At 40.3% G+C, this 24,921-nt stretch overlaps 2 protein-coding genes across 10 annotated transcripts; one reads left to right on the forward strand and one right to left on the reverse strand.

Annotated features, from left to right (window-relative positions):
- Positions 1–153: 153 nt before the first annotated feature.
- On the reverse strand, positions 154–13,486 carry HNRNPA2B1 (heterogeneous nuclear ribonucleoprotein A2/B1). 4 transcript variants are annotated; one of them, XM_036378747.2, is made up of 11 exons: positions 13,379–13,486; positions 8,213–8,323; positions 7,304–7,450; positions 6,008–6,218; positions 5,619–5,720; positions 5,440–5,529; positions 4,876–4,938; positions 4,287–4,406; positions 3,890–4,012; positions 2,783–2,865; positions 154–1,458 (listed from the first exon to the last, which is right to left on the reverse strand). In XM_036378747.2, the coding sequence occupies exons 1-10, from the start codon at positions 13,406–13,408 to the stop codon at positions 2,804–2,806; spliced, it is 1,059 nt and encodes a 352-aa protein (XP_036234640.1). In that variant the 5' UTR covers positions 13,409–13,486; the 3' UTR covers positions 154–1,458; positions 2,783–2,803. The 4 variants fall into 4 exon arrangements, with proteins under 4 accessions (XP_036234640.1, XP_036234641.1, XP_054374561.1 ...); XM_036378748.2 differs by lacking the exon at positions 154–1,458 and adding an exon at positions 2,146–2,631 and having other exon boundaries at positions 5,449–5,529; XM_054518586.1 differs by lacking the exon at positions 154–1,458 and adding an exon at positions 2,146–2,631.
- On the forward strand, positions 12,768–24,584 carry CBX3 (chromobox 3). 6 transcript variants are annotated; one of them, XM_036378754.2, is made up of 6 exons: positions 13,672–13,783; positions 15,311–15,361; positions 19,079–19,221; positions 20,744–20,909; positions 22,261–22,355; positions 23,940–24,584. In XM_036378754.2, the coding sequence occupies exons 2-6, from the start codon at positions 15,338–15,340 to the stop codon at positions 24,064–24,066; spliced, it is 555 nt and encodes a 184-aa protein (XP_036234647.1). In that variant the 5' UTR covers positions 13,672–13,783; positions 15,311–15,337; the 3' UTR covers positions 24,067–24,584. The 6 variants fall into 6 exon arrangements, with proteins under 6 accessions (XP_036234650.1, XP_036234649.2, XP_036234647.1 ...); XM_036378753.2 differs by lacking the exon at positions 15,311–15,361 and adding an exon at positions 17,141–17,290 and having other exon boundaries at positions 13,703–13,783; XM_036378750.2 differs by lacking the exon at positions 13,672–13,783 and adding an exon at positions 17,141–17,290 and having other exon boundaries at positions 14,434–15,361.
- The last annotated feature ends 337 nt before the right edge of the window (positions 24,585–24,921 follow it).

A 24,921-nucleotide genomic window follows, 5' to 3' on the forward strand; every position in this document is an offset into this window, starting at 1 on the left:
GAGAAACAAGTTCCATGAACACACTTGTCAAACTGATTCTGTTTTAAATTCACCTCAAAGTGGAATGTTTCAAATCATGAAAGGGTCTAAACATAAACATTATTTAATGTTAGATACACACTAAGTTTTTATTAAGCATTACACTAGAACTACTTTGGTATAAAAATACTTTATTTTAAAGCTATGAAAGTTATAAATATATGTAGTTAAACTTTCTACTCACAGAATGTTTGCTATTTTAACATTAGTGATTTGTTTCTCCTAACGAATCTGAATTTTATTCGAAAGGTTTACAAGACATTATTACTATAATTTAAAAAACCCATCATTACAGGGATCTGTACTAATTGTGATGTTTTATCAGTACTCATTTAACCTCTAGATTTTTAATGAAGGCAGCAAAAACAACTATTTTCTGATGATACAGAATTTCTTATTTCTTGAAGCGTTTCTGTGGTTGACCACTTCTTCATTAGTTACCTGCAGCATGGCACCTTCCTGCCAAAGAAAAAAAAAGTGTATCTGAAGATGTTTATCACATATGTCTAAACCAAATTACCAATAGGGGAACTTCAGCCATTTTTAAAAAAAAAAGTATAAGCAGTTCACTGGTGTGTCTAACACAAAAGGAACAGGACTTTTGTTAGCTGAGTCCACGTTCTTCAATGGGTAGCCTTTTAAAGGCAATGAACTTTGAAATTAAGGCATTTTTGGTTGCCTTTTTTTTTTTGACAGGTTTTGTTGATTTTTATTTAAAACCAAATCTAGTAGAGTATGCCACCCTTACTCTGAGTAACTCATTAAATACTTGATAAATTTCCATCAATTTGAGGTGCAAACATTCAATGCAGTGAGAGTAAGGCTGACTAAATTTGGCACTAAGGTTTGTTAGCTGCAAGAACTATAAAAAATGGTGGAAACCTCAACATTCTAGCCAAATTCCAATTTACACAAATACATTGTACACTTATGAAATACCACCTGCAGTTTCATTTGAAGGTTTCACTTGCCCTCCTAAAGAACTGCTTATGCAGTTGTTAAGAAAATGGACGACACATTCCTTCACAGAGGCAGATGTATTCTGTGGTGAAATTTTTCTTTACACGTAAACACTCTACAGTTACTTGGGAACCTTTGGGATGAAATGTGTTATATAGAATAGATTACAGCAGACAAGACACGGAACAACATAGTTCATTTTCAACAGCACAGAACTACCTTCATTGCATTACCTTGCAACCACCATAATGCATAGACTCCCAAGAAAAAAGAAAATGTTGCAGGATGCAAAAATAAAGTTGTATGATTTAATTAACTTGTGACCTACCATTTTAACTACCAACACCAGGGATGGAACCCTTGCAAAGCTTTACTAATGGACACTTGCAGGTCTCATTTGTTCAACTGTAGCAGTGTACAGTGGCAGCAGTCTATGCTTGTCCAGGGTTCATATCATAGCTAGATTCCAGTAGGAAAAAAATATGTTAAGTAGCTGAAATTAACAATTATTTTTGTAAAAAAAATTTAATAATACAAGAAAACAGGATTCACAAATTTCTTTTCAATTTGTAATAGTTAACTCAATTCATTGCTATATGTTAAACTACATAATGATAATGACTATACTGAAAGAATACTGTCATACATTATTAATTTCTTGGGTTTGAAACATTAAGAAAGGAAAAGTAAACAAGATCTTACCTAAAGAAGTTTAACTGAAGCTTAGAACTATTTTGCTCTACACCCTCAGCCTTCGTTGCCATCCTTATAAACAATCTACCGTAGTTAAAGCTTTGCAGAGATACAGCACAGCTTTTTAAGACTGGCTGAACTTTTAGTGACGTTTTCAAGAGTTCTCTTGTACTAGACCTGCGTCCCTGGAAGAGTACCTTGCTGGGGTTTTTTCCTTTCCTTGCCATTGAAGAAGCAGCATCTAAAAAATCTAAAAAGGTGTTTCTCCTTGCAGAGATACCCCTTAAGTTACCTAGATATTTTAAACCTGGTAATTTACAGACAACATACTTTTTCTCACCAGCATTAAATTTTACACATACAACAATAGCTTTGTATTATTTGTGGGACCTTATACTACCCACTCCTTGCCTTATTTTACAGTATTAAAAAAAAATCTAAAATTACACAATATTTCCTTTAGAATTATTTTATTAAAATCATAAATGTACAACAGCTTCTTAACTCTACACACGCACTTAAATTTTTAAAAGGAAAACGTTATGTCTTATTACACCATGATCCTGGCTAAAAGCTTTTCAAAACTTTGAGAAAAATCTTAAAAAAGGTTTCACATGTCACCTGAAACTTACAAATTTAACATTATCAAAGGAATGCTTCTACACTTACAAAGACCACTAGAAAGAAACAACAATTAAAAAGCTAAGAAACTGTCTCAAAGGCATTTTTACAATCCTTCCTCCACAGTAAGGTAATGTTATTAAATAATCCAAATCCATTCACAAAATGGCTCTCTGCATCTGCTCTGGTGTCTTCTGCCATATCACTGCATATTTATGCATGACTGAGATAAGTGTTTCCTTAACATTGTTATTTCGATAACCTGAAGCTGTTCTGTTACCTCTGGGCTCTCATCCTCTCCTATTTATACAGTGAAGCCTGTTTCAACAGAAGTAAAGAGTAAAAAAATAGGTTATGAAATTATTCATCTAACCATTTTTTAAAGGAAAGATAATATCCTAAAAAGCTTTTAACTCCTGCAGCTACTCTCAAGAATCACTGCAATTTTAACACTTAAAAACATACTTACCCATGGCATGCTTGAAGAAACTCAGTAACGGCTCCTCCCTCCATATCCACCACTTCCTCCACTGCCCCCGGGACCATAGTTTCCTGCAGTTGCAGAACAAGAAACAGAATGGTCCCATCAGTACATTTTTAAATCTAGGAAAGTTTTTCACAGAAGCAATCAATCAAAGCTTGGCTAAATGAAGAGTAACATCTGCTTTACTTCCAGTGATAGCATTTGCAACACAGACTTCTAACATTTCACTGTCTTCCTCTAAAGAACTTCCAAAGACTGCCACAGGAAGCAACTATATGCTGAAATCTTAGAAAGATTCAACAGTGCCACATGTAATTTGATGCACTGTGCTGTCTTGAGACTGTGAGGGCTGAATTTGCTTGCAGGCTAAACCTTATAAGAAAGGGCATCATGTTTCAGTTTCCATTTCACAAGCCTGATATTCCATATTAAATAACTTTTAGACAACAAAAAGTAGGATGCCTCAGAAAAAAAGAGGAGGCTAAAAATCACAGCAAATATGATGGAAATTAAGTAACTAGACTCTCCACAAATAGTGTGAGCTGACAGCAAAGAACATAAAATAGAATCTTTAAACTCAAAATTGCACAACACTGTGGAAAAAGTTAGTATGTCTTATCTGTTTCAAAATAATAAAAATAAATTTCCCTGAGACAAGCTTTACAATATCAAGACACTGAAGCAAACTTGCAGAAAGAACACAGGCACTGCAGTCCATCTACTGCAGAAGTTATCCAATTCCTACATACCCTCCTTGGAAGCACCTAGAATAACCTGGGTTGGAAGGGACCTTTTAAGGTCATCTTGTTCCAAACCCTCTGCCATGGGCAGGGTTATCTGTCACTAGACCAGGATGCTCAAAGTCCCATCTAACCTTGCCTTGAATACTGCCAGCAATGGGGCACTCACACCACCTCTGAGCAACCTGTTCCAGCACCTCATCACCCTCACAGTAAGTTTTTTCCTAATACCTAATCTCAGTCTACCATTTTTTATTTCAAAACAGCTACCACCCCATGTCTTTTATTTCCCCCAAGTCCTAGAAATCCACCCACTCCAACTACAAGGAAATACACAGGACATATACAATACCTCCACCATATGGTCCCCCCATGTTCCTGCTGCCACCAAAATTTCCACTCTTCATCGGACCATAATTTGAAGGTTGTTGGTTGTAGTTGCCAAAATCATTATAGTTTCCACTTCCATAATTGCCTGTATTATCGACACAAAAGTGGAGAAATACCTACATGAGCTAAAATGGATGCAACACTCAAAGACACCCCATTACAAAAATTCTAAATAAAGTACAAAATCACACATGTATTTCAGCAGTGCATGCACCAAACAATGTTTTCATTCTATTTCATACTACTTGAAAAACAACAACTTCCTTCCACAACATTTCCAAACAACCATGCCCCCAAGCTCAAATGACTTGCAGTAACTTGTAACTGAAATGCTTGAACAATTTAAGCCTAAACGTTACCTCCTCCATAGTTGTCATAACCACCTCCATAGCCCCCACCCTGGTTGCCATAACCAGGTCCTCCTCCACCGTAGCCTCCTCTTCCTCCTCCATAACCAGGACTGCCACCAAAGTTGCCACCTGTGAGAACATAATCCTTTTAAATGAGCTTTTCAATATAAAATGCACTCAAATTATACACAAAGAATATTTTTCTGTTTAGAAGAACAAAGAGAATGAAAAAGGTAGTTTTGTAAAGAAAATTCTATGGACAGTATTTTTTAAAGCACATACTAACTCCTACCCTAACTGAACTATGACCAAACCCCAACAGTCAAACTGCCTAAAGATCTCAACTGAAAGGTTTAATTAAAATCCTCATTTTCCAGGAAATTTAAGACCCACTCATCCTAAAGATAAGAATGCTTGTCCAAAAAATAACCATACAATCTGCCATATGGAAATGTGACATAAGCCAACAACCATGTACATTTCTTAAAGCCAACAAAATGGCTCAGGTAATTCAGATAAATTTTATACATATGAATATAAATATGGAAGTGTTTCCTAATGAGAGAAAAATACATCACCACCACAACAGCAAACTAACCTCCAGGTCCTCCGCCATATCCGTTATATCCATCACCAAATCCACGTCCGCTTCCATATCCATCTATTGGGAGAAAAAACCCCAACGGATTTCAATTTACCTGTAGCAAACTAGTCAAATTCTCAAACTCTTATGACCTTAAGAACTAAATCTCAGAATTTATCAATTAAGAACATGTACAATTAACTTCAGAAAAATAAAGCTAAACATCCAATCATCACTCTACATTTTTTCTTTTCTTGGGTTTGTAGGGTACCCAGTTTTAAAATGTCAGACAAGCACTGCATAGAACCAGAGAAATCTCTTTTTAGCAAATAATTATGTTTAGATTACTTTTGGCTTTCAATAAAAGCTAAAAAAAAACCCAAACCCAACCAAAAAAAAACCACAACCAAAGCAAAACAGAAAAACCAAAACACAAATTCCCTTGCAAGTTACTTTTCCCAAAAATTCTCTCAACTGCTACAGGTGCATTTAAGTCAAGCAGCACCAAAGCATACAAAGTTTTCCAAAACCAGAAAGACAGCATTAATAAGGTAAAAAATGTAAATGCAACAAACATGCCTGTCTTACCGGCTCCCCCTCTGAAATTGCTGCCAGGTCCTGGACCGAAGTTGCCACCACCTCCACGAGCATCACCAAAACCAAAGTTTCCTGTATCAGTTTAACATTTATAAGTAGCAAGATTGTGGAAAGCGAACACAAAAATCAAGCACAAACTATTAACCATTACTTGTACATACCTCCTCTCCCACTCCTAGAATTTTGAACCTCCTGCATTTCCTGTCTAGAGAGAGCTTTCCTTACTTCTGCATTATGTCCATTGATGGTGTGGTACTTCTGCACTGTAACCATATCAAATAACAGGCTATCAGCATTTAACTGGCAACAAGTCAGAATATCAGACTTCTAATACAAACACATCCTGAATCATATAAAAGAACACAAAATACCATACAATTTTTTAACAAGGATGACAACACTTATTTGAAATACATGTTCCCACACAATCCAGCAACCTGTGATGTAGCAAATAATACAGGTACATAACTAATCCCATTATCTCTAAGTTTAGCTTTACACTGAGGCTGTAAGAAATAATAACATCCAAAGAAGGAGTGAAATTACTTACATACAATTTTATCCACAGGATCATGGTCATCAAATGTAACAAATCCAAACCCTCTCTTTTTACCAGACTGTCTGTCAGTAATGATTTCAATAGTGTCGATTTTTCCATACTCCTCAAAGTAGTCACGAAGGTGGTGCTCTTCAGTGTCCTCTTTAATACCACCAACAAATAATTTTTTCACAGTAACATGAGCACCAGGTTTTCCAGATTCCTGTTAAAAGAACTTTCTAAATTAGCACAAAAAAACCCCATTTCACAAAGCACTATTTTACCTGGATTTCAGGAATAGAACTCAGATAAACTACGATTTTTAAGGTAATGCAAGCTCATTTAGGGGGCCTTCTAAGAGGAAAGTAAAACAGCATTTACTTGGAGGTTTTTCCTCCCCCTTTTATGTCAAAGCTTTAAAAGCACTGAAAAATGATAGAGATCAACTGTTTGAATGAACTGCAAGTATTTAATAACTTAAGCTCGTGCATGACTTTTGTAATTGTTAAAACAAAGATGCATCAGCTTCTTCTGCCCAATACCCCAACAGCAGTGAACCCACATTCCACTTGTTTCAAGGCCCTTCAACCTCAGCAAATTCACAACTATGCATTTTAATCCCATTAAACAGCATACCCACATGCTGTTTTAATTACCTTTTTCCAAATGCTAACCAACCCTGCATTCTGCAGAGAATGGCAAGAAAATTGGGATAGCTAACATGGGCTACCAGTGATTACAATTTCCATTTCCCCATACCTTTGGGACAGCTCATTCAATCCAGTTCATCAGTCCAACCATAATCTGGTAAACCCTTCCAGAGCTTCCGTGTGGTGAACAGAACTTGCCTTATAATCCACCCTTGCTCCTCAAGCACCTCCCTGCCACAGTAACCTGGCTCTGGTTTTATGTACCTTTTAGAAATACCCCAGAAAGATCTTGGAATAATCAGAAAAACTGACAGGAGTTTATTAATTTGAGGCTTGTGCAAGGAACTATTCCAGAAAAGTTACTTTGGAATTTGCATAATCACAAATATTCAAGAGAACATGTTTGCTACAACATGTTTCAGACCACAGATGTGTCCCTTGCAGATATGATTCCATAACCAGAATAATATAATAATTCACTGTAATAGTAGACATTTATATAAGAGACTAAAAGTGTGGGAAATAACACCCCAACTATGGGCTTTGAACCAGGTAATTTAAACCCAGGCAATTTCAAACAAGAACAAAGCCTAACTGTCTGACCAAAACAGGCATTTTTCAAAGCATGAGAAGCATTTGCTTTCAAAGCCATACTTACCTCTCTAGCCACAGCTCTCTTAGGCTCAACCACCCTTCCATCAATCGTGTGAGGTCTTGCAGCCATAGCTGCATCAACTTCAGCCATGGAAGAGAATGTTACAAAGCCAAACCCCCTTGATCTCTTGCTTGCAGGATCCCTCATTACCTAGAATCAATAAAGACATTTAAACTATTTGTATCAGTCTCATGTTAAGCTTTTTGGTGACAGTATTAAGAGTAAGTGTGTAAACTTAATTTACTTTTTCCTGGCTTTGATTTCAAAACACAAAGTAGCAGACTCTGTTGATTTAATATGAGTGACACTGCTTGGGATCAAAGAAATTCAAACCACTGCTGTCCTCCAAGACTCAGTTAACTCAGAAATGCTGCTAGATCAGTGGGGTGCATCCCTGTCAGTATTTAGAAAACACAAAAACACAGGTGCTTACAGACATGGTTTAGTGATGAACTTTTCAGTGCATGGTTAAATAGTAAATGGTTTCTTCCAACTCTATGAAAACATCACAGAGAAAGACATCCTTTTCCAGCTTTACTAAGGCTGCTTACTGCTCACCAAGGCACCAGTTTTTTGCCAAATGTTACCAACCACACAGATGTAATAGTGCTCTCTGTAAGCACTTTCTAATGCACTTCAGACAACTTTCAGATACCAAAGCTGAACTGTTGGAATCAGTGGTTAGATAATCTGGGAGAATTTTACAGAAAACAGATTGTGAATGTTCCCTAACTCGATTAGGATTGCAAGAGTAAAATTTACGCATTGCTACAATGGACTGAACTGTGTGTAAAGCAACCAACTGTACCATTAAAAGCTAATATTCCACCTTCTCTAAGCCATCCAGAAAACAAACATTTAAAATTCCTACACATTCCATGCCACTGCTATGTATTGGTATGCTAAACTTACCACACAGTCTGTAAGCTTTCCCCATTGCTCATAGTAACTCCTCAAGCTTTCTTCTGTGGTTTCAAAGCTTAAGCCACCAATAAACAGTTTGCGGAACTGCTCCTTTTCCCTCTGCCATGGGAAAAAAAGAAGATTACATTAATATCATTTGAAACACCTCTTCTGCATTAGCAAATCAAACACTAACCAAGATTTTCATAGGTATCAAAGACTTTCAGTAAGATTTGTTTTCAAAATGAGACCCGGCTCTTCTAAAGGTTCTACTCCCATTAAAGAAATTAAGCAATTTTGCAATTCTACGGGCCCACTTTTACAATACAAATTTTTTTTAGTCCTTATTCCTGTGTCTCCCTCTAGATATCAAAAACAAGCGACCACACTTGAAGACTTTCAGAATATTCCTCTGTAAGACCCATATGAGATGCTTTTTAAAGAAAATGAGGACTTTGGGATTTGTTTTTATTACAGAAAATAGGAATTAATTTATACTGTCTGGTTCCATCCTGGGGAATATTCAATTATAAAAACCATTATGGTTAAAATTGTTTTACATTAATACTGCCATACTATTCATCCAAGGCTTTGTAAGTAAAAATCAATTAAATACATCTAAGTATGTTCTCTAACAGGTTAACAATTCATATATTCTCCATAATTACTAAAACAAATGAAACTCGAGCATCTGTAAAATTAACCTGGAATCCCACACCACTGGAATTACCAACAAACCTATACACCCTCAACAGGAGCACCATTAAAATAATTCCTTTCAAAGTAGAAATGTGAATAACACATATTCATATCCACTAATGCTTTCAGTAAGACTTTATTTTCTTGCGAAGAAACTATCACTGCACTTGTTAAGCAAAGATCTTTTATGCACTAACAAGAACATCATAAAAACACCCAAACAAACCCAACAACAAACAGGACCAGTAATAAGCTATTGAATTCACTTTTTTGTATGTACTGGTAAACTAAAGCAGAAAGAAGAACCTTCCGACTTCTACCAGTTCAAAGCACTTTTACTGTAACTTTTTATACAACCAGGCCTTTTAACTGCCAGGTTCTACATACAAAAGTATCGCCAGCTCATATGTATGAAAATTCATGCCAAACACTTAAAAAATGCACTAAGAAGTAGTTTTCTTCTACAAATTCATTATTTTAGAATGTTGTTTTGAAGAGAACTGTTCTTCTAGGGACAACAGAACTCAAATCACTTCAGCTTTTTACTGTTAACTAACTTTAAAAATCAAGAAAATCTGCTTGGGTGTTTGGTTGTGTGTTTTCTTCAGTACGGTGGTTATTTTTTATACAACTCAAATATCGCAGCAGGAGGTGTAATTGACAAACACAACATGATTAACTGTGCAATGGGTATTAAGCTAAATTTAAATAGGAAACTAGAAAAACACTGAGCCTAAGAAAACAGGTGAAATACTTCAGTACACATATGCTTTTAGAAGTATTAAGCCAAGCTACATGCAGACCAACATATTTTCTGAAGTTGTCCAAGGCAGGCCTGGATCAAGATGCATATAACAGAACACAATTACTGTAGGCAGTGACAACCCAGGGTTTTCTCTTCAAAATACACCTCCGTATTACCAGCCTCATATACTGCAGTCTGACAAGGAAATCAACTTTCTCCCCTCCTTCTTCCAAATACATCCTCTATTTAAGACTGATGAGTTCAAATTTCTCTTGAAAAATATTTAGAATCTGCTGTTGGATCTAGTTTTTTTTTTCTTCTAGGAATTAAAAGAAAGCTAGTACTGTCTCCTCCTTACACAAAGGACAGTCAAAATAAGACACGTGTTCAAAAGCAGCAGACACGTGTTTTAACTAATTTATTTTCACCTCTTTGCATAAAAGGAACAAACAAAAGAACACTGCACACCAGACCACTATAAAAAAATCATATACACCAATATGCCATTTATTAATTTTGAGTAGGAGGTTGAAAAAAATTTAAGCATCAATACTGCAAAAATAAAAATCCTCCCTTCAGTTCTGCTGCTTGAGAATTAGGGACCATTTGCTTACAGTTTCATAGATCTACACGAAATCTTTTTCCTGTATAATCAATTACCATACATTTAATAAAGGGCATTATTATAAAATAATATGAGAATTAAGAAAGTTTAGTAGGCAGGTAAGATATTTTCAGTGTTATGTTTACTCCTGAAAACAGCTATAAACCTGTAAATGGAACTCAAGGAAAGAATAGAACAATTATAAAAATATACTACATATAACTAACAGACACTGAACAGAATAGTTAATGCATTATACAGATGTATTTAGGGTCATGATCTACCTAGACCATCTAGGCACCACACGTCAGAAAACAGCAATAACAAAATTCATCACTAGTTCTTAATGAAAACCATTGTGCCAAAACAGCATACACAGGCTGCTCCACGAACATGCAGACAATCTCTAGATGCAGAGAAACTATTTGTCTTAAATGAGCCAGTTTCGAGAAGCTCTGGATGGCAGTAACATTAACCTCCTACCAAAGTCCAGAGAGTTCTACCCATCTAAAGTTTGTGCAGAAAGTATAAAATGTACAACAGTAACTATCATCATGCCAGTACCTCTTAGAATCCTGAGGAAATGCTCTTTTGGTAAAGACACAGACAACACCTCATACTTAGAAAAGGCCACAGTATAAAAGCTGGAGGTAACACCTCTTTCGAGATGTCCACAGTATATCCCGTGGCAGGAATCAAGCGCCAGAGCAAATTTTTACCTCTGTAGAATCTTCATCCGTGTGTATTTTAAACCTTTCCTTCACAGGCTTAAAGCAACTTGAAAGCACTAAAAAATGCATAACCTTTACTGAAATATTAATCACCAGAGCAAGGAAAGGTGTTTCATATAGCAGTAACGCACGCACACATAATCCACGCTGACTGCGGAATTAAGAATTCGGGTAACAAAAACGTTTAAGGGAGACGAGGGAGGGGGGATCCCTGAACTGCAGGGCTCGGCAATCTCTCAGTGGCTGCTCGCCCGCCGCCTGTGGCAGCCGGAACGCAGCGGCCGCGCCGGCTCCGCCATGTGGCGGCAGCGGGAACACCGCGGCCCCGAGCCGGGCGGGGAAAATGGCGCCCGGGAGCAGCCGCCGCTTCCAGGGAGAGCGCAGCAAATTGTTTCTACCGTGCACCTACACACACGGTGCTAAGACCTCTCCGGCGCTCCTTCTCGCCCCCGTGAATACCTGACGACTACAGCTGGCACCCCGCTCTGCCGGAGGGATCCCCACTGCCCCTCGCAGCCACGAGACTCGGCCAGGCCGCCATTTTACCCCTCCCCCTCGCCACCGCCATTACCCGCAGCGCGGCCTCGGCCGCTCCGCGCCTGGCAGGGCCAAGACGGCCCCCAGCCCGCGGAGCTCCGACTCCCCCTCCTCCTGCGACACCTCAGCAGCAGCGCAGCTAATAGCCATGGCCACGGGCTCAAGAACGCGCTGTCCGCCATGCGCGGTTACCGCAGCTTCCGCCGCCTCGCCCGTCTGCGCGCCAGCCCCAGTCGCCGCTTCCAGAACCTTCCTCTGCGCAAAGACATCCAGCATCCACCCCGCGTTGCGACCCAGCAGCAGCGCCAGGACTTGCGCGGACGACCAAGCTTGCTTGTAATGCTCAGCCCCGAAAAAAATCGCTCTGTCTGCACAAGCAAACGCGTCTCCCTCCTTAAAAGCAAGCTCTAAACTCTCCCATTCCACGTACCATATTCTTCATGGTTTATGTATTCCTGCTCGAGAGTACCGTACAACCGGTCGGTAATGGCTGCCTGAGCTGTTACGTAATTTGAAATTCAGCTCCGCGTAGTGTTAGCGCCCTCCTACTCGGGCTCGCTTCCGAGGTTTAATTAATTAAAAAAAAAAAAGGCAAAAAAAAAAAAAAAAAAAAAAAAAAAAAGCCAGGATCTGGAGCTTAAATATCTCCAAAGGGGCTGCAGTTCTGAATAACGCCCCTACGTGTTTTTATCGTATAATGAAAAGTCATCGACTCCGTTAGTAATGGCCGTCTCCGAAATGAGCCGAAGGAGCTGTCGTCGTCGAGCTTATCCGCTTCGACAGCCGCCGGAAAAAGCCGAACCAGGAATGGAAGCCCATTCGACTCGCTTCGGTAATTTCCGGAATCTGCCGCAGCAGGCGAAAATGGCGCTCGGCGCCAGCTCGGCAATTTCCGGACAGAAAGACGCAGCAAGTCATCGACTACTTCAGCCAGCTCGGCAGTTTCCGACAACCGACAGGCTCGCGAGACGTGCCCGAGCGCAGCCGAAGCGGCCTCAAACGCTGCTGGCACCGTGTCCCTTGTTTTTGTTTGGTTTTTTTTTTCGGAAATTGACAAAAGGTCCCGAAGGCTCAAACCTCGGCGTTAATATTAGTCGGGGGCGGCCGCGCATCGCCCCCCGAAACCTCACCGTGGCCCCCTTCCCCCTCCGCCCAGGCAGGAGGAAGTGAGAGCTACACAGATTTTGGCACAAGTGCGACACATCGCGGGGCCCCGGCGGAGGGAGGGAGGCGGACTTCACCGCAGCCCGCTCCGCTCTACCCCACACCGTCGGCATCGGGCGTGCCGCCCGCTCCGCCGTTCTGTTCTCCTCCCCTCCTTCTTCCCCTCCCTTTTTCCCTCTCCGGCAGCCCTACACGCACCGCGACAAAGGGTGAGTGCTGCCGCCCCGCGCGCCAAAGAAATGGCGCTGGAGCAGCTCCTTTCTTCCCGCCCCCTCTGCTCCCCCTCCCTTTCAGCTTCACCGCGGATCCACCCGCGGATCTCCCGCCCGCAGCGAGGCCTCCCCAGCAGACTCCCCGAACCTCTTTTCCCACTTATGAATGAGTTCTAGGGCCTCAAAGCCCCGCTGCTTTCCGAGCCCGCTTCCCTCCCCCCTCCCCTTGCTCACGCCCAGGCCTCCCCGCCGCAACGCGGGAAATGGCCGCGCTCCAAGGGGGACCCCTCCAAATGAGCTTCAAACCCACCCCAGCGCTCCTCCCCCGCCCTCCGCGCGCCCGAGGCCCGCCCGGCCGCACCGATCGAGGGCCTCGCTCCGCGGCGGCGGGCAGCATCGGCCCGGCGCGCATTCGCAGCGGCGGCCATGATGGCGGCCGTGGCTCCCGGGGTCTGCCAACCCCGTCCGCTCCCCCAGGCTTACCCAGTCGCTTTCCCGGTCGCCGCGAGGCATCTTCCTTCTTTTGGACGCCTGGCGCGGTCCTGCGCTCGCCCCGCGTTGGAGAGACGTCTTGGCCCCCCTCCTGTGCCGGCGGCGACGACGGTCGGAGGTTGTAGCGGCTCGCGCGTAGGCGGCGGCGGCGTCGTGCGCTCTGCCCCGTCACAGCCGCCGGCGCGCAGTGCTCGCCCAGCCCAGCCCAGCCCCGCCAGCCACCGCCGCGCCGCTCCCCGCCCTCCGCCTCCCGCCCTCCCTCTCTCTCCCTCCCTGCCCCCACCCCCCGCCTCAGCCCCCCGCGGATGTCGCTGTTGCTGCTGCCGCCGCCGCTCAGTGCGCGCAGGGCGGGAGCCAGGAGGAGACAGGAGACCCAAGCGGCTGGGCACCATTGAAGTCTGTATCCTTCTCTCTCTCTCTCTCCCTCTTTTCTCTCGCTGCAGCCGCCTCCTTTCACCCCACTCACCCTCGAGTCCCCTTCCCTGACTCCCCTTTCCTCTGCGGCTTGCTGCGGGCCGCCGCGGGGAGATGCGGAGCGCAACCCGCCCGCCTCCCCCCACCGCCGCTTCTTCCCCACCCCCGCTTCCTTGGCGGTGGGGGGTGGCGGGCGGAGCGGAGCTGTCGGGGAATCGGGGCTTCGGCACCCGCTCGGGAAGGGAGGGAGGGAGGCCGGCCCCCGGACCCGCGGGCGCTGTCGCCACGGGGAAGGAGAGCAGCGCCGGGGGCGGGGGCAGAGGCACCCGCGCGGCAGACAAAGCCGGCCCGCCGGCCGTCCCTGCGTGTGCCCGGCCCGAGGGAATCGTGACGGGGCGGGGGGAAGACGGCGTGGAAGGGGCCCTGTCAGCGGCGGCGGAAGCAGCCCGGGGCCTGCGTCCCCGTTACCTCGCCCGGGGCGGCCCCGCCGGCCTCATGTGCGCCCGCCGTAGGCCCGAGGCGCAGCCGCCCCCAGCAGGCCTCCGCAGGGCTGCCTCTCTTCTGTGGTGGGGGGGGCTTGTTGTTGGGTTTTGGGGATTTTTTTTTTTTTTTACCCCTTTCTGCTACCTCTCTGGGAGACACAAGGCAAGACCTTCGGCACTGGCGCCCTGGCCCCGGCCCTTCTCCCACCTCGCCTACCCCACCGCCCATGGGACTGCCAAAATCCACCTCCCGTGTCAGGGGAGGATTGGGCGGGATCGCTGAGTCCGGGAGGCTTTCTGGCCTTAAAGGACTTCTCTGCTTTACCCAGGCATATGGGGAATTCTAGCATTTCTGTAGCTCGCTGCGGGGTGGTGACAATACATGCCTATGGAGCTGGTCGGTATGAGAAATGACATGGAAAAGGGGATGGATTGTATTCAACGTAATTTGCATAGGTTAAATATGTAATACGTGCATCTTAGCTGAGTTAATATTCTAGGATCTTAGCTCTTGCCAACTTGAGAATCAGAAGGCAACGTTATAGTTGCATTAAGATAAATATTTGCTGTTTATAAGAATTTGCTACCATGTAAGAATAATGGGTGATTCATTGCACCACAAATATATATCTGTTCCCCATCGGATATTTGCATTTAATATAACTTAGGTATATCTTCAATTTCTAGAATCTGAACTCTTGTTCTATTTGGTTTAAGGAAATAAGCATCCCTGATGGTCCTCCCCCTTTTCCCTAGAAACATGTCTATGCTTTTGAAGACCTTGGGAAAAATCTTTTTTCAACCCTATATACCACCTTGTCAGTATCATTTATCCTGGCTAGCCTAATGGTGCATTACTGGGTTATGCCGGACAAAGTAGTAACCTACTTTTTGTTCTGGATTTAATCCGTGTAAGAAATGTTGTATGCAGTGAATACATGGGGGTTGGAACAAGGACCATGCTTGTCTTGGGATGCCTTTCTTTGAGTAATGCAAACTTCCTTTTAATTGTCATGCATTTTTCTAGTAAAAGCTCTGCAAGTCTGCAATAAAAATGGCCTCCAATAAAACTACATTGGTAAGTTCATGCACACCTAAAGTATATAAGGATTTAATCAACATATTTTTCTTCAAACTTATAACTTGGCATCTCCATTTAAAAGATACATCCACATCTCCCCTCCCCAGCATTATTCTGACCAAAATTTCAGATCCAGAAAGTAAGGCTACTAGAAAGGACATTGTCTTTGGTTTTAATAAATCTGCCATTTCTAAAGAGAAACTTGTTGGGAAAAAAGTGTGAAAGGACTCTGCACTATTTCATCTATTCTGCAATAGAAAATACTGAGGATTTTTTTAGCCTCCTTTCAGCATACCATGTAATTCATCATACATGTAAAAAATAAAGTCCAAATCATGTACTCATTTAATTTCTCCCAGTGTATTTGGAGAAAACTATTTGCCTGACAAAAGGCAGTCTTTACAGATGAAAAGTAACATTATTGAGAAATGATGTGGCATAATTAAGATGCCTTTTGAAATGCTTTTTAACAAATAACAGTTTCTTTGAATTTCATAGGAGCAGAGATTATCAGATGTCAACCCCTCCTGGACCATTTTAATGATGCATTCATGGATCTCAAGTCCTCTAAAGCTTTGCTTGACATTAAAATATGGACTCCTAAGGGCAGTTGGTTGCTGGCTACAGTTCTACTAATAATGATACATAGTTTCACAAAAGACAGACCTGTAGAAGTATAATGTGAGATGTATCTGAGGTGTAGACGGGGAAGTAAGGAAAAAATATATGTGCACGATTCAGAACTTCAATAGCAGAACAGCTGGTTTATAATGCACTCAAAAGGCCTGTTCTTAAATTTACAGAAATGATTACTCAGCTCAAAATATATTCAAAACTTGTATTAACTCCTGGCTTAGAAGTGCAACGGAGTGCTTCCTCTGTGTTGTACTAGTTTAAAATATTTCACCAAGGTGAATGTCTGAACTTTCTGTTAGTAGTTGATTGTCCACTTATCCCGAATTTGAAGAAGAGGTTAGCCAGGGTGGGGAAGGGCGCTTTGGAGAGAGGAAAAAAATCTTACAAATGCAGTATTTTTAATCTTTTGATGTCAAGAATTTTGCTGCACAGGTCAGGAAAATCAGTTATGGTTCCCATGGGAACCATAACTAATTCTGCTTCGTTATATATTTGCATGCAAAACCTAAATGTGTTAAGGGATAGGGTAGCTCTAGAGCTGTAATTCCAATTTTCTTATATCTTGAATGTTAAAATTCTACACCACAGTGTCACATCAGTGTTTTAAGCTTACCCCTCAAAGAAAGAGTGATTATCCTTAGATCTGCCTCTGTCATATGTAGTGTCATATGACTTCTGAATGCAGAAAGAGAAACAAGCTATACATTAGCCTTCAATGGTCAAATGTCCAGTTTACAGCTTACAGCATGCAACCCTAGAGAAGAAGAGAGCTTCAGGGGTCAAGTGGGCATTTGGTATTCTTTGAGTTCAGTCAGGTGTCACAATTCACTTGTGGGCTGAGATTTGCATGGGCTTGTATAATCCCAGAATGTACAGGTTTTTAACATGTTCAGTATTTCTGCAGGCTCTGCAATCAAGTGTTATTTTAATAGGCTCAAGAGTTTGAACAGCAGTGCTGATGCACAAGACCTAATAAATCTCTAATATTTAAAACAGAAGCAGCATACTCTTTATTTTGCTATTTCTTACTGCACTTCAAGAAAAAATACAGACCCCCATGACATTCATTTTCCTCTGTGGAAGATACTTAAGATACTTAAGTTTTAGAAAGTAAAAAACCAAATTGTTGCTTTGATACAGAAATCCAAAACATTGATCTTTAAGTGACAAGAATTAGTGAAGCCGAAAAGAGTACCAGAAAACAGTCTTCCATTGAATCAAAGAATTTTAGTCCAACGGAGAATACAGATGGAGATGTTCCCCACTTGTAGCCTGCTTGCCTCATCACCAGTAATTATAATGTTATTACTATGGTATAGTGAGTCTGTCTTTTTCTGTGTTGTCGTTTTCCCCTCTGCTACTTTATTATTTGTTTATTTCCCTCATATCTACCCCTTTCTATTTCACACTTCCATTTTTTGAAAGAAGCTGCCCTCATAGAAGCCTTGGACATCTTCATGTTGTATTTCCCTTCAATATCAGTCTTGCATTCTTTTTCCTGTGGAGGCAAAAAAAGCCAATATGCTTAAGTTAACACTTTTCAGACATGAATGCTGTGGTCAAAATACACCTGGGATATGCAGGCACCTAAAATCTAATTGGAAATACATGCTCTGTTCTCTCTTCTATGCTCTCAAATCAAAATGATGGCCGTGTGAGATATATGTAGAAACTTGCTGTTTAAATGAGAAGCTCTTTGTACTTTGAACCTTCAATTTATGGGTTGCTAACCATAAAGAGTGAAGTATTTTGAGGAGGGAGGGAAAAATTAATTATTAAAAATAAGGGGTACAAAGACAGGGCTTTGGCAAGAGAAGCATCTTCCAGTCTTCACTAAAAGAATACAGTTTTTGTTCTGACATACTTTTTTTTTTTTACCTTTCACCACATCAAGACAAAATTCTACTAAGTCTAAAAGTTCGAAAATTTGAAAATTGCAGTGTTGTCAAACTAACCCATATTAGAGAGGACTAGAGAATGGCTATCAAGCAAATAGAGGTGCTTTGTGGTATTTGCTTGTCTGTGTTCTGTTGTAGAGAAAGTGCTTTAGTGAGGAATTACTTCTGTCCACTTTGATTTAGGGTGCTGCATAACTCTTAGGAGCTTTATACTTAGTTTATGGCTGCCACTTGACAATTTCTTTATGAGGTGCAGTCCAAAATGGCAAGCAAACTGCTTTTGGTCTGCTAGTCCTCCAGAACTGTGATACAGCATGATAGGCTTGTTCCAACTTTTATAAGATTACAAACAAGGAAATTCTGAAATGTGTCCTTTTACTGCTATTCAATTGTGCCTTATTAAACTGGGAATGCCTTGAGGATGATGTGGATGTAATATTTGTATTAAGAACTTAAAGAATATTACCTGAACTATCAAATGTAAACTTTAAAACACTTAAAAAGTTTTGTAAGTTAGCAAAATTCCATTTATGTGTTAAGTGCTGTACTTAAGTGTAGCAGTCTTAAATGTATGCACCTTTGTGACATCTCTTTGTAAGTTACATGGGTGCATGGCTAAGAATGAGAAGGGACTGCAGTAATGGAATGCTCCTAGCATGTGTCCTCTTCAATAGTTGCGGGTTATTATTGAGTATTTTGCTTATTGTAGCAATACGTCATAAACTTTGCTGCCATCAGTTTCTCCTTGGTTTTTTTTGGAAAAGGTAGAAGCCACCTTTTTTCAGTACCATCCCTTTTCTATTTTATGCATTTTCACAGTTTCCTTATTACTTCTTTTTACTTCTGCCTTGCCCTCTGCCTTTTCACAGGCATAGAGTTAACTTTTAGAAGCTTCCTGATGTTTTGAGCATGTAGCACTGAGAATTAAATTTTTAAGGGGAGTATAGTCACTGAGTATGTGAACAAAAAAAATTCACCTTTTTAAAAACTGGTGTTGGGTATCTCATTAAGCAACTGATAAAAACCCAAAAGATTACCATGTCTTGCTCAGGTTACCTGACCACATGCACTAACATGAAAGGAGTCTGAGCTTCTGGCTTTAATGTTAATAAGCCGGTGAAGTAACTGTGTAAAGCAAAAGAATAAAAAAGAATAATGTTATTCTGAATTTCTTTTGTAGCACAAAATGGGAAAGAAACAGAATGGCAAAGGTAAAAAAGTTGAAGAGGCAGAGCCTGAAGAATTTGTTGTGGAGAAAGTCCTGGACAGACGTGTTGTAAATGGAAAGGTGGAATACTACTTGAAGTGGAAAGGATTTACAGAGTAAGGCATTCCTTTTTTTTTTTTTTTCTTTTTTTTCTGATAGAATGATAAACACCATTGATTTGAAACTGTGACAAGAGATTGGACAATGGGCATCCACTTTAAAGAAGCTTGAGGGAAGGACTTTTTTTTTTTCTTAAATGCATAGTCAAGTGGGATAGTCGAGTATGAAGATAAAATAGAAGATAATGTAGTTCATTGTTTACTCTATATAAAATATTTGAGAACTTTTACAACGTTCTTGGTGATTGTTCTTTTACCACTCTCATAGAGCTTGTGTCCATAGCTATCAAGGTAAGATGGACTGACAGTTATCATATATGTAGCAGAATGAATGGTACTTCTGAGTAACAAATCACGCAGGAATGTAAACTGCAGGCACCTTTGAAGCAGATAGTTTGCTTATTATTAATTTTCCTGAACTGTTCTCAAATTAACTGAATATGCCTGTGGAATGGTTGCCTTCATTAGGCATACATCAAAGGAATTTTTGAGTGTCTTTCCCAGGACTTACATATGTATGTTAAAACTTTGCAGTAGACTTAAGAAGCTGATTGTTTAAGAAGGAATGTAGTTGTGCCTCCTTCCAGTGACACTCTGTGGCAGCTTGCTTTGACAGCTGAAAGAAGAATTTGTGCATAAATGGCTATGTATGCTATGATATTATTGTGCATACCTCCCAAAGTGAGTGCATTGCAACATTGTGCAGTCTGGCAACCTGGAATGTGTGTAGTGATGTGTGCATAAATGTGAAGCACAATGTGTTTAGTATTTGAGAGTCTGATTTGAACTTGTAATAATATATTATTGTAATGGAAAATAATTTGCAGGTATCCTGCTGGTGCAGTAGTGCTGTGCCAGTACTTGCATGTGAGATACAGAGTGGTTGTGAGGAATATTCTTAAAAATTTAGTTAGCAAAATGCATACTCACTGAAACATAGGCAGTGCCCAGCTCTGCCCACCTTTGTTCCATCCTGCAGTCAGTCAACTGAAGGAAGCAGATAGTTCTAGGTATAGTTGTGTTCAGTGCTCAGAGACAACTTTAGTGTGTTCCTCATGTCTGAAAGCTTATATGTATGGATTTATACTTAGGCTGTTTCTAATGACTGCTATGTACACTCTGTTGTCTGTAACTCATATCATACTGTTAGTTTTCATGGACAGTCTTTAGAGGAACCAGGGAAGTGAGTCAGTTTAAATGGACAGTTAAGTTTTGGTAGGGTGTGGATTGCTTGTTTCAACTCTCATATCCCACTGAGAACACAGGTGTTAATAGAGCTGCTTTTTCTGTTACCTTCAGATTAAAAATGTTGTTTTCAATACTAATGAAGCATCCTTTCAGTCATCAAATGCAGTACATGAAGGCTACTAAAGGTGGCAAGATAAATGTCCTTAGGGTTTAACAGACCTACCTTATATAGTGAGACAAAAATTAAGTTGCTTATTTTAAGGGGAGCCATGGGGCTAGTTTTACATTTTTCTTTTTTACTTAGTTCTACATAAATGTTTGTATGTTTCAGTGCTGACAACACATGGGAACCTGAAGAGAACTTAGATTGTCCAGAGCTAATTGAAGCTTTTCTGAACTCTCAGAAAGCTGGTAAAGAAAAAACAGATGGTGCCAAAAGAAAATCTTTGTCAGATAGCGAATCTGATGATAGTAAATCAAAGAAAAAGCGTGATTCTGTAAGTATATGTTCATGTGTTAAGTTTTTGTTTCCTCCATCTCTCTCCTACCTCTCCATCCCCCAAAAATCATATTGTGACTTTGAGAATGAGACTGAACACTGATTTAAAACTGTAAAAATTTCATAGCATCTGGATCTGTGGTTTGAAAAGGGTATACATTCATTGTGGGTAATGAGACTGTCCAAATGGTTAGTAAAGGATGATTGACTGACACGATGATTAGAAGTTCTTACATTGTCCCATCATCCCACTTACTGAATAATTGAAAGTAACACTGGTTAAGAGATATTAATTAATGGTATTAAGCAATAGGTTTCTATTAGAACAAAAGATCCATGAATGGAACAAAGATGAAGTTCTGGTTTGCTGCCATATTTAGTATATGGTTTTGAATGGGTGATTGGCAAGATGGCAAAATGTGAAAATCAATCAGTTACTTAGACTAGGAGTAGACATAATGGTGGAGAAGGAGTAGAAGAGGTGAGTGAAAAAAGCCTACCTTTCCTGAGAGGTCTGGATTTCTCCTTCAGTTTAAATGAGTAGGCAAACTGACACATTTAATGCTGATAAGTACAGAATAATGCACACGTAGTAATGTGTTCAACAGTTCACATTTTCTTCTATAAACTTTTGGACTAGTGGTTTGAAACCTGAGACTGCCAATCATTTTCATGTACTGGAGACGGCAGGCAGTTGGACATGTGGTTACTGTCAAAAAGGTCGGAAGGCATCAGAAAGAATAGTTCATGAATTATACAAAGAATATTTTGCTTTCTGTATAAAGTCAGTTGTTTGGCTTCATCTGGTACAGTAGTGGCCACTGTCTCTAAAAGGATATTATGAACCTATAAAGGAGCTAATACAGGAAATAGTTGTGATATTTTTTGTCACCAGTGTGATGTCAGTGAGCCAAGAAGAGTTGAGGTGTTCCCCAAGGGTGCAGTTTCACTGTTGGTATAGGCAACCCATGCCTGTTGTTTTGCTGAAAAGGATATGTTTTTTCCACTTCCAGGCATGCATTTTTACTTTGCTGTTTTTGTTATTTTTACTGACCATGCTTGTTTGTTTATCTGCTGAAATTATTTTAGACCATTTGTTTCATCTATTATATTTTCAGAAATAAATGCTGGAAACATGGATATAAAATCCTTTATTATTATCCTACCTCTAAATTACTTGGCCTGAAGATTGGTCATGAAAATGTAATTATAGATTTGATTGGGTTTAAAGACTGTATTTTTCGTTCTGATACACAAACACACACATGCATGTATGTACAAAAATTCCTGTCTCTAGTACCAAAATAGAATTTTGTCTTAAACTAGATAACCATCTTCTAAATTACTAGGTTGATAAACCAAGAGGGTTTGCAAGGGGTCTTGATCCTGAGCGGATAATTGGGGCTACGGATAGCAGTGGAGAGCTTATGTTCCTCATGAAATGGTAAGTCTTACATCCACAGTTCTTGTCCTTAAAGGGAGGGCAGGCAGCTGCACTTAGCCTAAAGAGACAACTTCCTCTCAGGAATAAGACACAGAAGCTGGTGGTCTCCTTATTAACCTTGTATTCTTAGAAAAACAAGCTTTCTATATTCAGTTAGGACTTAGTCCCTCTTCCTTCAAAACCCAAAATATGTTTCATTTCTGTTGGTTCAGTTTTACTTTAAAAGGTAATTTCTGATAAAATAGGAAGAAATTGGCATTTGTATGGAAAAAAATGGATCTTGATAATGCTCTTGCAGAGGGAATGGCAGGCAGAAATACAGCTTTACATGTTTCAATAAGCAGAAGCCAGCTGCTGGATAGCCAGCTGTTTAACCAAGCATAGTGCCAGCTGTTCTGTATGCATCAAAGTGAAATTGGAAGCAACTAGGGGAGAAAGCAGTGGTGGGGATAAAGAATAAACAACCCGTTGAGGCTTGACATTATGGGCTAGTAAGAGGCAAGAGTGATGTGGGGAGTTTGTGTTGTTGGGAGGCTAGATGGGGACCAGCTTCATCAGCTACAGTGTTGGGAGAAGGATTTCTTGCTTTGTGAACAAATGGGGTAAAATTAATGCTTCTTCCCAGTGTTGAGAAATCAAGAGATTGAATTGACATTGCTGAGAGTCAGATTTCTTAAGGTGATGGGATAAGAAGGATGGCTTTCCACAGCCTTTGAGAAGGGCAGATTTTCTAAATGGAGTCAAACTGAGTGATCTCTTGAGACATGATTTGTCTTGGGATTTACCTAGACTGCTGAAGATTAGTGCTGTGGGACATTGTCTCCTTCTGCATTCTCAAATTTTCTATAAATTCTATGTGAAACTTAGAAAAGTTGAAAAACAAAGATCACGAGTGTTTGAATTCACTCTTGATTTATTGATATATGTTGGTTTCTTGCAGTGATAATTGGCAGTATCAAACACAGAGGACATTTTTTTTTGTATAATTCAGTTGCTGTTGATTAGTTTTTCATAATTGGTCTTAGGTAACAAACATAGATGAGTTTATATGCACAAAGCTGACTTTTAAAGGCAGCATACACTTCAAAATGAAGTGAAGTCATGTCAGACTGGCAAGCTTCGTTTGTTAGCCCAAGACAGCATCAAGAATAACAGTATGAAATACAGGAAGTTATTTGCATAAACAGCAAATGTAATTTGCATGTAAGTACCAACTCTTAAGATTGGTTGGTCCTATTGATTTTGAAGTCTTACTTTGAAGCTTTGATTAGTCTTTAAAAGACAAAAGTAACTGAGTTTTACTTCTTTCATTATATACTCCAGTATGTAACCTTATGACTGATTCCCTTTGAATAGCATTTTCCTTTCAAACAGAAAATACATGGGAAGGGAAGAACAATGGAGCTATGAAACCTCATCATTACCATTAACATGGAAAGTCTTGGTAGCTTTAGTGGAAGGAATACTGGAAGCTGCTGGTTTCTAGCTGACGTTGTTTTCAGAACTTAGAACTTATGAAGAGCTGCTAAATGTTTTGAAATACTGATTATTAATTTTCTCAAATCCTGCTCTCTTCTACATCAGGAAAGACTCTGATGAGGCAGATCTGGTGCTGGCCAAAGAAGCTAATGTGAAGTGTCCTCAGATTGTAATCGCTTTTTATGAAGAACGGCTAACTTGGCATTCATGCCCAGAAGATGAAGCACAATAATTGTTTGCATTGCTTTTTTTATATATAAGAATATTAAAACCCGAAATTTGATTTATTAGCAATGTGAGAAGCATACATTCTAACAAGTTTCAAATTTGATATTTTTTTGAAGTAGTATGTTTTGCATCAACAGCAAGTAAATAAAAGCTTTCTGCAACTTGTTTCATTTACCACAAGAGAGCATTTGATACTACTACTTCCTCCATATTAGGTAAAAGCTTTTATAAAACATTGATGAACTTCCTTAGTTATTACAGGATCATAATGAATGTCTAAACAAACTCACAGATGTTTTGTAGTCTTCTATACTATTGATGTGCATGTATCTTCTTTACCCAAACCTAGCCCTTTAAACCTGTAAGGTCATTCTTTCTAGTATTTGGGATCACTCGGTCTTAAGAAGACCAGGTGAAAACTAACTTTGTAGTAATTTGAATGTTATCAGACTGTATATTGTTTACTTTATTGTAAATACTGGTGAGCAGTGGTCAATAAAATAGTTTTATATTCTTCCTTTATACTGATAGGCTGTGACTCTTTTGAAGCGGGGTATTTCTCAACTTTTGATATGTTAAACTCAGTTTGTAATATATTTAACTGTAGGTTGTTCTCTCGGGGGGTAGGTTGATTATTAATATTACCCCACTGCTACTCTTACCAGAATACTGGACAAGTACCAGGCTTTGATTATTAGTTGGAGGTTTTCATGAATACTGCCTGAGACACGGGTTTTTCTGAGTCAGGAAGGGCCTGTAAAATTAATGTGCTTTGAGTACTCCTTAAATCACACATTGCAACCACACAACTTAGCTACAACAGTTGGTCACAAGGCCAAGTAGCCTCTGCAGGCACATT

Source organism: Molothrus ater, chromosome 1, assembly GCF_012460135.2.
Source record: "Molothrus ater isolate BHLD 08-10-18 breed brown headed cowbird chromosome 1, BPBGC_Mater_1.1, whole genome shotgun sequence".
In the NCBI taxonomy this organism is placed as follows: Eukaryota; Metazoa; Chordata; class Aves; order Passeriformes; family Icteridae; genus Molothrus; species Molothrus ater.